Source organism: Plecotus auritus, assembly GCF_963455305.1.
Source record: "Plecotus auritus genome assembly, chromosome: 4".
In the NCBI taxonomy this organism is placed as follows: Eukaryota; Metazoa; Chordata; class Mammalia; order Chiroptera; family Vespertilionidae; genus Plecotus; species Plecotus auritus.
Window position 1 is genome coordinate 154,380,757 of NC_137775.1, and position 15,892 is coordinate 154,396,648.

Sequence of the window (15,892 nt, forward strand, 5' to 3'; positions counted from 1 at the left end):
TACAAATGCATTTAATGATTTTTAGTAGCATAATCCAGAGTTCTGTAATTGCTCCATTTCCTCTCTCCCTTCCTTTTTTCCCTCCCTTCCTTCACACCCCCCCACCATTTATTATTTGTCACAACACCTAACATGAGATCTAACTTTAACAAAATGTTAACTATGGGAAATTGGGATTTGCCCCATTTCTTTTTAACTAATATATTGATGTAAAATGAACCGAATGCCTGCTACAATTGAGGACTGGAGGAATAACATCCTATTGACAGATGATAATGTTTTATAGATGTTGGCATCATATTATTAACAGATTTTTTCCCCTTACTTGAGCCACATTTGCTTCTGTGTAATTGTTATTGATCTTAATTCAACCTTGAGCGTCACACAGTATAACCTGTCTTCCCCTGTGAGGACTCTTCAGCTACTTATTAGACATCCTTTTTTTCTCTTAGTCTTTTCTTTCATTAACATTCCTCCCTCCCTCAGCCTTTCTTCAAACAAAGTATGGTAGTTAACAGTCCTCGATGCCACCTTTCTGGACATGATCCCATTGGTCAGTGTCCTTCCTAGAAGAGTGATTCAAGAGGGATTTCAGATGTTAGTGGACCAATCGAAAGTATAATAGGGCTGTAGTTCTTGGACATTTTTAAAGATACAGTAGTAGCAGGTGTTGCTATTTTAAGTAGCAGATCTTGCATGTATTAATTACTTTCTTACCACCCAATCTGAAGTCTCTCCTGCCACCTATTCCTCCCTCTCACGAGACCAGGAAGCACAGCTCTTACTCCCATTCACTCGTCCTCAATGTGTAGTGTTGTGCTTACCATACAGTGGCTACTTCATACATATTTTTTGTATGAAAGAAAAAAAAATGCTGTGATTGTTCATTTCCTTGACTGTCTCCTCATATTTTTGGCTACTGCTTCCCAGAATCAGAACCCATGCCGCACTTAACTTTGATCTGATTGTCTAACATAATTGTTGACACAAAAATGCTAGAATTCTGGCTGTATGGGTTTGATAGATAATTTTGAAGACATATGTGGCTAGAGAGTGGTTGCAGATATGTAAAAGAGATAAAAGGCATTTGGGTCCAAATCCTAGAATCCTTGGAATGCCATGCTAAAAAGTTTGCAATAAAGAGTTGACACATTTAAGCATTTTGGAAAATAGTTTTGGAAGGAGTATAAAAATTGGGAGATTGAATATGTTTTGAAGATACTCACGTGGAGGGGGAAGTTTCCTCTGTACTGATGGCATCAGAATTTATCTGTCATACATAACTATACTTTTATTCAGCAATCTTTTGATATAGGATTATGGCCTTTTATTTTTTTAGTTTGACTCACCAGTTCATAGTTGCCCTTTTTGCATGTTCAAAATGGGTCCTTTGTTTCCCGTTTCTCTTTTTTTCAAGAGAGAATTTAAAGAAACCTGTAAATGAATTATGAATGAAGGATTCTTCCAAATGTTAAAAATTTCCCTCTCTCTAAACAATGTCTCACACTTATCTAATTCCATAGCCTCATTTAGCAGATTGCTTTATTGAGTTTTTCTAAGGCATCCAACTTAGTTTTGGGAGGGAGGGAGGGAGGGAGGGAGGGAGGGAAGGAAGGAAGGAAGGAAGGAAGGAAGGAAGGAAGGAAATAACAAAACACAGAGCAACTCTTATTTTGTCTCTGTTGACTGGCATAATTTATTTAAAAAAAAACTTTAAACGTAAAGGTGGAATAGACAGCAAGGGAAAGAAAATAGGCTGTGACTTCTGGTTATACCCCAGTGTCCCTTGACATCTATTTTCTGGACACGTAACTGCGCAGCTGGTGACTATATTTGCGAGCTTTACTGGTAGCCAAGTGAGGCCAGGAGGCTAGATTCTGGTCATGGGGATATGAGTGGAAATGATGGTCACACCTTTTGGGGTGTACCCTTGAAGGGCAAGCACATTCCTCCACTTCCCGACTTATCCTTTCCCCACTGACTGCAAGCGTCACGGACAGGTGGGATCACAAATAGATATCTCACCTGAGTTGAAAGCCACGTCATGAAGATGGCAGAGCAACAAGATCAAAGGGGCTTGGAGAAAGGGTCTATTGTTATCACGCTGACCCTGAGCCCTGAACTGCTCACACTTGGACTGCTCTGTGAGAGAGATGGCATTTATTCTCTCTTGTTTAAATCACTTCTGTTGCCTGAACCAGAATCCTATTTACAACTTTAAGGTGCGTGTGTACATGCCAAAAGCAAGGCATCACACAGAATTGATTTAATATGAATTGGTGAAAGTAGACAAAGGAGGTGATAGTGCAGCAGGCCCTCAAATAACGTCATTTGTTATGACATTGATGAGATGCTATAGGAACTTAACTCATATATATATATATATATATATATATATATATATATATATATATATATATTAGCCAGTGGTCAAATTGGTTTTATTATACATCCTTTCATTTAAAGTCACAGAATCAATTGTTGATGTTGAAGTGAGATTTCTTGTATGTGCATTGGGTTACTTACTGAAGGGAAATATTGAAAGTGGTGAGAGAGTAACGTTAGCTGACATCACATGTGAAACACATGGTCATCTAAGTTTGGTTTGATAATTCCTCAGAGCAGGCGATAGAAATAGTAAGTAAAATTTGGGATGCTTTATAGGGAAAGAATAATATCCATGTCTCTTTCAAAATATGCTGAGAAACCATCGCTTGTGTATTAACCGTGAGGATTACAAGAGTTAATTCACACTATTTTTATTTTAATTTATCCTAAAATTAATCTACCTTCTGCTGAGACCCTACCTGCTGAGGTAGTAGGAAAATTACAAAATGTTCTAAATTAAAAAAAAAAAAAATGTTGCTAAAGCCTTAGTCCAGTGTCATCATGTAAAGAGTCCATTTATGTAGTATTCAGAGAAAAATGTTTTATTTGCCATCCTTTCCTACTGCTGTTCTCCCTAATTAGTGCAGTAGACAGGGGGAGAGTAGAAGGGATGGAAGAATGACTTACTTGAACTCATTGTAGCCATGACAAAGTCTAGAGCCTTAGATTTGATGTGCCCTGCCTCCTAAGGTCTGGAGGTGATGGCTCTCACCCGGGTGCTCCTGGCATCACAGTGGATGTCTGTGGTTCTACAACTCCTGACTTGCTTAGAGCCAGCCTGCTTGAGCTGCTTCTAAGTGCAGACTTTGGAATCTCTTACTACCTGGGTCTCTGTAAGCTTATGGCTTTGGTGGTTATCCCACTTGCTATACTGGGCCAAGTAGCAGACCCAGTGTTTGTCAAATCAGTTTCTATACTGAAAACTGGAGGTGCCTTGGTTAGGAAAGCTGAACCCCAGAAGCTCTCCTGCCTAAACATGGCATGATCCTTTTTAGTGCCCATGTTGTTAACGGGCTCCACTTGGGAGAAAGTAAGGAGAAGGAATGAGGCAAGAATGACCATGAAACTTTGGGGAGTAAAAGAAATTTGCTGTGAGTAGAATATGAGATTTATGTGCATGAGTAATGACATGGGAACATGGGTTGAAGCAAACAAGATTAAAGAAGATGATTTTATTTAACTTTAATCATGGGAGAGATCTGACCAAAGGTTTCTAAATAAATTGTATAATTTTGAATAAAACTTACGTAGAATTTAAAAAGTTGGAAATTACAGAAATGTTTGAGGAACAAAATGGCATTATTCAGATGTAAACACTTTTCCCCCCAATATATTTCATATTTGCTTCTTTTGCATATATGTATACTAGAGACCCGGTGCAAGAAATTTGTGCACAGGGACAGGGTCCCTCAGCCCGGCCTGCACCCTCTCCAGTCCGGGACCTCTCAGGGGATGTCCGACTGCCTCTCGCAATCTGGGACCACTGACTCCTAACCACTCGCCTGCCTGCCTGATCACCCCTAACCCCTCTGCCTGCCTGATCACCCTTAGCCCCTCAGCCTGCCTGCCTGATTGTCCCTAACCACCTCTGCCTGCCTGCCTGGTCACCCCTAACCACCTCTGCCTGCCTGATCACCCCTAACCACCTCTGCCTGCCTGCCTGATTGCTCCTAACTGCTCCCCTGCTGGCCTGATCACCCCTAACCTCCTCTGCCTCGCCCCACATCTGGGACCTGGGCTTCCCTCCTTTTGACCGGCCGCAGGCACCCAGGACCCAGGCTGGCTTCTCCTGGCCCCACCGCTGCTGCAGGGGACCATGGGCAGGTGGTTTCGCCCAGACCGCAAGCCACAGACGCCTGGGACCACGGGGTGGGTGGCTTGTCTCTCTCCCGGACCGCAGCCTGGTTGGTCCCCATTCCACACGAGCTCATTTGTGCCTGGCTGGTCCCCATTCCTCTCTCGCGCGAGCTCATTTTTGCCTGGCTGGTCCCCATTCCTCTCTCTCCCCAGTGTTGAGTGTCTGAGCAGTTACAGCGGGTGTGGCGCATGAGGGCGTGATGACCATTTAAATATTAGCTCTTTATTATATAGGATAGTCAGTCTTTAACATCTGCAGGTTTCACATTGATGAATTCAGCCAACTGTGGATCATATATTTGAAAATTTAAAAAAATTCCAGAAAGTTCTAGAGAGCAACACTTGAATTTACCGCGTATGCCCTGAGCACTGTGCTGAATCCATGTGAATGAATTTATGTGCAGGCACATCCTGCTACAGCTGTGTGCAAATATAGGCCATATGGAAATACTACGCCATTTTATATAGGAGACTTAAGCATCCTCGGATTCTGGTGTCTGAGGTGGGGTCCTGGAACCAATCCTCCGTGGATATGGAGCAACAACTGTATTTATATATGCAGTTTAAAAATGCTATATATGTTTGCCTTTTCTCTGTAAATTACCTTTATGTCTTGCTGTTCAGAATATTGGTATTTTTCTTGTCAATTAATGTTATTCATGATGAGTTAAGGAAGTCTACACTTTGACACTCATTAATTACTAATATTTTTCCCTCTTCTGTAGTTTGCCTTTCACTTTATTTATGGTGATTTTAAAAAAACATATGTAGGTTTTGGCGGTTTTTGTTTGTTTTCTTTATATATCTATATATTTATATATTTGTATATGTAAACCTAGATGACATTTAAAAATGTCAGCATAAAGCCAAGCTCCGTGTCAAAGAAACTGAACCTGACCGTGGCCTAAAGAAGACAGCTGCTTATATCTCCCATGTAACACATCTGAGGCAAAATGCCATGGTGCTGGGCGCTCTGCCTCGCGTGGGCATTCTGCCTTCTCAGTGTCCCACCACCCCCGGGCACTGATGGAACAGGACCTTAGGCACGCCTATTTCCCAGTTCATATGAAGGGTCAGGAGATAGATAATCCAAGGCTCTTTTTCTTTTTACACACACATGGCTTGATGAGAAATGCGGTGATGTGGCTGACAGTTAGCAGCAAGGGAGGATAAGAAATACAGTCACTAGTTACCATATTCCCAGGCACTGCTCGTATTATAATAGAAGAAGGAGAGAACCTGTCTTATGGGCAGTCACCGCACTTTTTCTTATTTCTCATGGTCTTCTAACAGTTCATATAAATATTCACTTACATTTTCTTATACTTTCTTCATGGCCCTCTGTTCCTCTCTTCCTCCCTTCCTTCCTTTCTGTCTTCCGGCCAGTGAATAAATAGTTATTGCTCGCTCTTCTGCTGTGTGCCAGGAGTAAACTTTGGGGATATCATGGTGACAAAAATCAAGGGCTCTCTTCTCTCATAGCTTGTAGTCCAGTGGGTGAGAAAGATGTGAAGTCAGTTGTTCTGGGAGTGACCCATAGACCCTGGAGGCCCTGAGACCATGTTCATATTAGAAAGATGTTTGGCTTTTCTATCCTGTTATTCCCTCTAATGGTACCAAAGTAATAATGGGTAAAGTCAGTAGCACCCAATTGTTCTAGTACTCATGGTATTCTTTGCTTCTATGCACTTATGATTAAAAAAAAATGATGAAGTCCTAAAGGTCATTATTTTCATTAAATCTGGATCATTAGGTACACAACTCTTTATTATTCCATGTGGCCAAATGAGAAGCACGTCCTCAGTACCTCTCTGTGTCGAAATATGCTGCTTATCTGAGGCAAAGCTGTGTGATTGCGCTGTGAATTGAGCTGGTTGCCCTTTTCCTGGAATACCATATTTACTTAAAAGAATGCTGATAAATTATGGTTAGTTGAACTTGTGAATTTGGCAGTTAGTCTGTCACATCAAGGAAAACAGCTAGCAGTATTTGTTGCTAATAATAAAATGTGAGCTTTTGCACACAAAAAATTGAATAAATGAAGGAAAGTTTAAAAAACTTGTTCCTACCACTAGGAGCTTGACATCTCCCAAGACTTAAGGCCTTCCCTGATGAAAATACGGGTAATATTAAAAAGCAGGGTGTTTTTTTTTTGGGGGGGAGGGGGTCGTTGTATATTGAAATTCATCAACATTCAATTCTGTATAACTCAGTAAACTAATTTCCATATCATACATGGGTCAAAGATCCATTCCAAATACAGAATAGACCAACGGATTTTACAGTGTCAAAGTATGAAAAGTTCATAGAAATGCATTTTAACCAAACTTTAAACTATTCTTTTTAAATTTTGGTGTAGGATATCCACAGTTATCTGTAAATGCTAATGATATGGTCTTTCTTATCCTAACTACATAATTATATGAAAATGGATTTTCTTTATATACTTCAGCCAAAGTAATATATTGCACCACATTAAATGGGGAAGTAGATATGAGAATCCAGCTGCCTTTTTTTTTTTTTTTTTCAGAGAGGAAGGAAGAGGGAGAGATAGAAACATCAATGATGAGAATCATTGATCAGCTGCCTCCTACACACCCACAGTGGGGATCGAGCCCGCAACCTGGGCATGTGCTCTTGACCAGAATCAAATCCAAGACCCTTCAGTCTGCAGGCTGACGCTCTATCCACTGAGCCAAACCTGCTAGGGCCTAGCTGCCTTTTAATAAGCTATTTGTAGTAATGGAAAACAATGTTAGTTGTCTCACTTTTTTGAGAGAAGAGGAAAATTATTTTATAAAACTAATATATTGTTTTTATAGCTAATCAACAGCTAAGTAACTATGATTATTTGAGTTTTCTTCTACCTCAGTGGTTCTTATTCTCTGGCTTGCATCAGAATACCTGGAGGGATGTTAAAACGCAGATTGCTGGGCCCACTCCCAGTGTTTCTTATTCACTGAATTCTGGGTGGGGCCTGATAATGTACATTTCTTAAGTGTTGCTGATACAGTTGATCCTTAGGTCATACTTTGAGAACCACTGTTCTTTTTCTTTGGATTTATTGGACAAACCTATTTGAGTTGACATTTGTGGGAAGAAATAAAAAGATTGGGTACAGCACTAGTGGTTTTACTTAGTGGTTAGAGTGTCAGCTGGTAGACCGAAGGATTGCGGGTTTGATTCCAGGTCAAGGGCACGTACCTGGGTTGCAGGTTTGGTCCCCGCCCCGCTCGGGCACGTGCAGGGGGGCAACCAATTGATGTGTCTCTCTCATATAGATGTCTCTCTCTCTCTCTCTCTCTCTCTCTCTCTCTCTCTCTCTCTCTCTCTCTCTCTCTCTCTCTCCCCCTCCCTCCCTCCCTCTCCCTCCCTCTCTCCCTCTCCTTTCCTCTCTCTCCTCTCTCTCCTCTCTCTCCTCTATCTTCCCCCCTTTTCCTCCCTCTTCCTCCCTCTCTGTGTCTGCCCTTTCCTCCTACTTCTCCCTCCTTTCCACTTTCTCTAAAAATCAATGGAAAAAATATCCTCGGGTGAGGAGTAACAACAACAAAAAGATTGGGTACAGGTATAGAGACAATGGCTGGAAGTGCCCTTAGTCACCAGAAATTTGGGAATTAATTATAAATTGAGCAGAACAGCATGTTCAGTGTATGAGGCTTTACCCTACTTACAAGCTAACAAGTTAGCCTGTAACAGTTTCATGGTTGCTAGCAGAGGTTAAGAGACTTCTGGTTCAGAGACAAAAGGGATTTTATTACAACACTTGCAGTTGCTAGAGAATCAGCATTTATTATGGTGATTTACCAAGCCCAATTCCCTAAGGACAGGAGAAGGAGACCCAGGTGATGGCTATACAAGCAGTGGGTAATGTTGCAGTAGAGGAACCCTGAACTGAGGGATCCCCAATGTATGTTTTCATAATGTGTAGTAAGCCCGCCTGACCTTTGTCCCAGAGGACACATTATCTTTACTATACTGGACAGTAAACAGACCTGCCCTGTGCTCCAGAGGGAGAGGAGACATTGTCTTCCAGGACTGTTTGTTCTCTATTGAAACATCCTTGAAAAGATGATGGGAACAAAAGGCAGTGCCTCTGCCCACACATGTTCAGAAGTGTGAGAGACCCAGGGAAAATTGTAAGTTGACATAGGAAAAGTTGAAGAAGTTTGCATATATATTAATTACTTATTGGTCATAAATTATAAATAACTGAGCAAAAACGATGAGAATAAACTTGAGTCTTAGACAAAGCAATATATGGTTTCCTAGTGAAGGAGAACATTCTCTGCCTGTGTGGCTCCAAGTTATTTTCATAAACGCTTGTAACTATCACTGGGAGAAAAATTCCTCATGTTTATAGGATCTATGTAAACTATAAAACAAAACAATTTTATAAATTTACAGGGTGGGGCAAAAGTAGATTTACAGTTGTGAGTATGGAAAAGTTTATTCTTGTATTGTTATTCATTAATTATTGTATTATTCATTAATTATTGTATTGTTTTCCATAGAAACAACTGTAAATCTACTTTTGCCCCACCATGTATATATAAATATATAAAAATATGTAAGTTTAAAAGTAAAATTAATATTAATTTAATACGATAGTGATACATTAACTACAATACATTATATTTGCAATATGATTTTTTTGGATTTAGCATACCTCTTTTACAGTGAGCTTTTAATGAGTAATTTTCCACATTTTTTTCTCTATCTAAACTTCTATAACTTTTGTAAAGCCTACAGTGATTATCATTTGACCATCACTTGGCCCAAATGCATCATTAACTTTTGTTTTTCCCTCATTAGCTCAAGATAATTAAAGTAATATACTTGGCACAGAGTTAGTCCAAACTCTTTGGATCCATGTCACAGAAAGCAAACTTGTAACTGGCTCTCATAGCTTGGAAATGAGGGTGAAATTGTCTTCACTTATGAAGAGTGAGATGTATTTCCTGCTTTGCCCAAGCCAATCCTGGTGTATGCCTGTGCCCCCTCCAACGCTCCAAAGGGTTCCATTCTGGGTGGTGAACTGGAATGCTCTCCCTAAGTATGACTTCATCAAAAGGTTCAGGTGTGTCAGGCTGCTCTCATCCTCGGGTTCTCTCGGTCTTGGTGCTGCTTCCCTGTTTGGGCTCCTTTCTTAAATGGTGTATTTCGTGATGTGATCGTGGAAAATGGCTTCTGCAGCCCACATTATACATCATCCTTTTAGTGCTGTGATTTTTCTTGATACCTTTCACACAAAAGGCCAGGGAAGGTACCTGATTGGTGCCTAGATCTCATTTTTTGGGTGAGGTGGGTGGGGGTGGGAAATCACTGTATCCAAAGTGATTATTTTGTAAGTTTTATATATTTTTATACATATATATATATATATATATATATGTATGTATATATATATATGTATATGGAAAATGTTGCTTTATATAACATCTATAAGCATAAAGAATTTTAGTCCCTATGACATACAAACTCTGATTGGCCAGCTAATGACCCCTTCCTTGGTGATTAGGGGTCTAGTGATTGACACCCAAACCAGATAGACTGGTGGATGGATGGGGCCCTAAGCAAGGTACAATATCTAGTACTTTGTGCCTTAGGCACCCATAAACACCAATTCAAATATAGAGCCAGGAATTGTATGGCTCTCTTCAGTTTCAGATCCTGAAATTGTATGGCTCTGTTCAGCCATATGGATTCATTTAAGTGACTCAGAATTTCGTAAATTATTTATCATTATACAAATGAAAACAATGAATTAAAAATTGTAGAAAACTTGTAGACCTCCAATAATATGCTTGTGGCATTCAGGCCTCCATCCTTCCTCACCCTCACCTTGTGAATCTTGACTTGCAGACACACTGATTTCTCAGTTCAGTTAGCTGATGTGCGTGGTTTCTTTGGGCTGCCAGGAAAGAGCCCACAATTCATTGTTTTGTCCTGTCTTTCTAGAGTAGCCTTGAGTGTGCATCCATTTTTGCTCTGTCTGATAGCATGGTACCTATCTCAGGCATAAATGACTCAGGCGGTAGTTGTTTTATGAGAAATTAAGATTGGAGAGAGTGAGGAATTTGGACGATATAGATTCTGATATTTATAGTCATCAGCTTATTGTTACATTCTAGAATGTCAGAAATGTCTTATAAATATGTACATGTAAATTTATAAAAATGTTGTTTTATAGTTTACATAGATCCTATAACCCTGAGGAATTTTGCTCCCAATGATAGTTACATGAATTTATGAAAATAATTTCAGGCAGAGAATGTTCTCCTTCCTTAAGGAACCATACATTGCTTTGTCTAAGACTAAAGTTTATTTGTTCACATGTTTTTTGCTCAGTTATTTATGATTTATGACTAGTAAATAATTAATACAGGATGGGGCAAAAGTAGGTTTACAGTTGTTTATATGGAAAATACAATAATAAATAATACAAGAATAAGCTCTGTTTCACCTACTCACAACTATAAACCTATTTTTGCCCCACCCTGTATATTCATTTAACTGTAAGTTCAGAGCTTCTTATACTTAAATTTAAAACAATATATATTTTTAGATCATACCCCTGTTGGGGAATTAGAAATAGAAACAAAACCTCCCAACCCAATAATTCTTTTCACGAAAGTAGTAGAGAAAGAAAACACTTTTATTATTGAATACACATTGACCCCGAGTGTGGTGTGCATCTCAGGTAGTCACTAAAGATTTCAGAGACAAAAGAATCTCATCCCCTTATATATCCAAGGTGATGCAACCGATTGCATACATGTTTTCAAAATAAACAGTAACTAGTCCTTAAATAAGAGGCTTGACAACACCTTTTACCACACCTTATAGTTTATCCTAACTTTACCTGCTAACTGGGGAGACCATCTGTGTTAGATAATTGGCCTTATCCAGAGGAGAAATAAACTTCTCATTACTTTATGACAGTTTTGCAGCTTGGAGGGGGTACCCACCCAAATTAAGATCCTACCTTCCCACGTAAACCGGAAGGTGGGGCACCATCCCCTCTCTTAATGTTTACATTTCAAAGAAATGGCTCCCAGGTCCTAGTGAAAGACATTCTGAACCGTAAATCTGTTTTTAAGAAAGGCCTATTTAGTTTTCAAAAGTATACGTACATATATGGGCATATATGTATGTGTATATATATTCACACACATACATTTGAAAGAGGAGGAAGTACTTTTAATGTTTCTAAAATAAATGCTCTAAGAAAAAGGAGGGGAGGAAAATATTTTTCTTTAAATAGGGATAATTAAGCCTCTTGTTTTTAATTTATATTTGCCCTTACTCTCACTTTCTTTGCTTCTATCTTAAATATTAGGACCTTGATTTTATTAATCCTATAGTAGCAGGATTAATAGATAAATAGAAGTGACTTCAAATGCATTTATAATTTGGATGTAATTGCAATTTAATTTTAATTGAATGTAAAATTTTTAATTTGTTCTTTCTACATAAAAAAGTAGGATTTCTAAAAAGGAGATTAGCATTCTAATAGCTTCCTCGCCCCCCCCCACCCCCCTTGCAGAGGAGTTCCGTCTGTGTTACTGGGGGATGCTCCTTTGTCCTTCCACCATCGCCGTGGTCCCTGAGCATCAGAGGCTGAGCTCCACTTTGTGCACGTGCTGTGCTCAGTATTTGCTCTCAGAGGTGGTTTTACATGGTTACCTTGACCAGCCTGACCGAGTGACTGCAGGTCACACACTTCGATCTTTCCTGACCAGTACACGTTATGTAGTCCTTGTTTCTTCTTAAAGGAAGGGTGCTCCCAACCTTTTAAACCCACCTCTGGATTTAGATAAAAAGCAATAGCCACCTAGCAGAGTATTGTTAGGAAAATTACCCTTTTCTTTCTTCCCTGCCCCTCCACTACCTTTGAGGGGTTTTTTGTTTTTACATATGCTTTCTGCCAGTTTCTCAAACATGACTGTGTGGACTTGAGAACAACCTTTAACTAACTCTTCCCTCTGTGCTCGGTTGAAAGAATGCCAGTATTTAGAATGTTGGAACCATAACTGTGTAGCATTTGTAATGTTCCTACTAGGGCTCTGCATAGAAGTGAGAATTGAAAACTAGTTACATAAATTGCTAAGCTTTGAAAGCTATTTTTTTTTTTTTTTGGCACTTCTGCCTCTAGGACATGTATTCCACAAAGAGGATTACTTGCGACTAGCAAGAAATTAAGTAGAAATTCAATTAACAAGAAAGCCATCCCCCTACTTTAATGTTAAACGGATATCAGCATTTTTTTTGAGCCACAAGCCTTTGACTAGATGCTGTTGCAAAGTAAGCTAAGTGTCTCATGCCACCAGTTATTTTAAGAGATATGCAGTGAATTAGAATTTAAGATAATGTCTAACACCAGGAAATTTTTGTTTCTCTTCTCATTAAGATTTAATTTTTTTTAATCTGTGTTATATGTAGTTTGACTGGTAATGATTATGTTCTCTACTATTTCTGATGTTTCTTCTTGAGTGGCTCTCAGACCCGACTAACCTATCTCAGATAGTAAGCCCTTCTCTAGCTGTTTGAATTGTTGAGTTGTTTCACTGACAGAATGGACCATGGGTGGCTGGCTGTTCAGTGAAGCTCACTGTGCCTATGGAATCCCTTCTGTGTATGGATACTGGGATCTAAATGGTTCCATTATAGCATGGCTCCTGCTGACTCAGTTTACAGTGCCCTAGGAACCCACAAGGCCTTCTTGAAGATAGCACTGCGGGGAACTGCCTAGGTGTGACACTTGGGTGGGCCTCTCGCATTAAAGAAATGTGTGAGCCATATGCTTACAATTGTGCTTTTTCACAGAACCAAGTACACTGTTGTTAATTAATAAATAATGGGCTGTTTATCTTGGAATTATTTTTATTGGCAGATGTCCAGAAAGATTCAAAGCTGTCTGGCAATGAAGAATGCCCTCATTCTTTATTCAGCTATTGCGTTTCTATTTAATGTACTGATATCTTGGAAAAATAATTTGAATATCAAATCACAAGTAAAATTTAAGCAATATTTCCTCCACAGAATTTCAAATAGTACATTTAACTATGGCCTGTTCTCAGATTCCTCTGATAATTTAGTGTGTGTGTGTGTGTGTGTGTGTGTGTGTGTGTGTGTGTGTGTGTCTGTGTGTCTGTGTGTCTGTGTGTCTGTGTGTGTATGTAGCTGGAGGGGGAAGGGGTAAAGAGAAGGAAACCCAGAAATGTGCCATCTAATTGTATCAGTCATAAATAGCTTAAATAAATTCAACTACATTTCTGGTTGATTGTGTGTCTAACACAAGATAGCTGCTGAGAATTCAAATAGAAATAAGTGCAAAGTCAGAGGCAACAGGGATCACATGGGGAGTGGGTCAGGAAAGGTTGATGGAGATAAGTGTGATGGTTGATAGAGGATCACCAGGGTGGCAAGAGGAAGTAGAGGAAATCATATTTTGTTCAGGGAAACTGTTTGAAGATTTGTGGCATGATCAGCAATAGGTGTTCTTGGAACTATAAGTTGTATTCAGTAATGCTGGGATCATAAAGCACTGGAGGAATGGCTAGGAAAAATGGGAATATAGCCCAGATAATGAAAATCCTGAGCCCTGTCTCAAATGGCAATAAATATGTTCATGATATGTAGCTGTGGCCAAAGACAATGTGGAGCTAAACCAGCAATTTTCAGCCCTTTTCATCTCATGGCACACACAAACTAATTTCTAAAATTCTTCGGCACAACAAAAAATATGTATTTTTGCCAATCTGACAAAAAATGGGTATAATTTTGATTCATTCATACTGGACAGCTATTGTGTTAGCTGTTGTCTTTTTTTTTTTTTCTTTTTTTTTTTTTTGGACAATTTAAGGAGAAAGAGATCCGGGCCTCTGACTAAAAATTCTTGCAGTTCACCAGTGTGCTGGGGCACCCAGTTTAAAATCACAGAGCTAAACAATAGAATTGCAATATCTTATTTATGTTCTATACACAGATGTTCTCAGTATCTGCCAATCAGGATGAGCCTGACAAATAATTGATCTAATTTATGTAAAGAATAGCAGCTACTGTTAAGTGTGAAGGATAAGAGAGCTCTACTTTATAAAGGCCATTTCATTAGTAACATTTTCACGTTATGATGGCATACTGGCAGGGACTCAAATTGTGTGAAGACCCTACATTAGTAGAGAGTGAAGGAGAGGTTTAGAATAGGCTAAGGATCCCTTGTCACTTGGATGACAAGGAAGATAGAAAAACAGGGGGAGACCTTTCAGTCCTGCATAAGCCATTGCCTCCTGGTGCAGCAAATCATGTTGGCGATGATAATGGTGTTGGAACATATGTTGCATGAGACGTGGCTATTTTAATGTATACTATTTTACAATTACTTTTATGTGACTTCTTGGCATCACTGCCATCTACACCCCAAAAGTCAAAGGTTAAATTATGATTATTGGCAGTTAAAACATGTTTTAATGGGAAGCTCAAAATCTCAAATAAAACTTAATTTATAGATAGAAATTTTTAATGCTTTGGAGAATACATGTGGACAACAATAAAAGCATTTTTTCAGTTGAGTTTTATTTATTGAATTTAAGTATTATGAAGTAATAAACAGATGGGACTTATTTTTGGGAACTTATCTATGTGTTTGGAAAATAACAAAGATAGTTTTGATATAAAATAAAATTCCACCGTAAGAGACAGAAGGAGAAAGAAAAACAAAGTGTGTGTCTTGGAAGTTGGATATACATCTGATGAAGTTAGAAATGCCTTATTCTATACAATTTTACCTTTTTTAGGTGCTGGTGAATCTGGGAAAAGTACAATTGTGAAGCAAATGAAGTAAGTAGATTTAAAACATTAAATTAGTATTTTTATGTTAAAATGTACCCTTCCATCAAAGGAAGTAAGTGTTTTCTTTTTCCCTTTGTCTCATTAGAATTATCCATGAGGCTGGCTATTCGGAAGAAGAATGTAAACAGTACAAAGCAGTGGTCTACAGTAACACCATTCAGTCAATTATTGCTATCATTAGAGCCATGGGGAGGTTGAAGATAGACTTTGGTGACTCAGCTCGGGCGGTAAGTTATTAAATTCTTCGGAGCAGGCCTGATGAGTATAAAGAATAATAACTTGCATAATACCATACCACAAAACAGATTTATCAGGTATCTCAGGACCATTTTATAAAAGAAATCAAAGGATAGTGAGTGAAGTCAGAAGCTTTAGAAGTGAATGAAATAAGAATATACAGAGTGTATAATCTTCCCTTTATAGCTAGAATATGCTCCTTATCCATCAGAAGATTTGGACAATTTAATAACTGTTGCAATGTTTTCTATATATCATGTGATATTGGGTTTCTCCCTCTCTCCATAACAAATTTTAGTCATTACTGCTGAGTTTAGTAAACTGCCTACACTGGCATTATTCTAAATTTGTTTTTATAATTTGGAATGCTGAAATGATCTAATTATTTGTATTCATGCCCAGACTAAAAAGCAATCTAATCTCTTATAATGAAAACAGAATAAAAGCTTGCATGTCTTTAGAATAGGAAAATAACTGGCTATGAGGAAACACATATCAGAATGTCAGAGCTAAAGACAAGGACCTTGGGGGACAAGTTTTATTTTTTGAGTATAGTTTT

General features: G+C 38.8%; 1 protein-coding gene across 1 annotated transcript in view; it reads left to right on the forward strand.

Moving 5' to 3' along the window:
• GNAI1 (G protein subunit alpha i1) overlaps positions 1–15,892 on the forward strand; it is an 81,615-nt gene that overhangs the window by 38,359 nt on the left and 27,364 nt on the right. The window contains exons 2-3 of the mRNA XM_080665763.1: positions 15,042–15,084; positions 15,182–15,323. Coding sequence (XP_080521889.1) covers positions 15,042–15,084; positions 15,182–15,323 — 185 coding nt within the window. The remainder of the gene's footprint in view (positions 1–15,041; positions 15,085–15,181; positions 15,324–15,892) is intronic.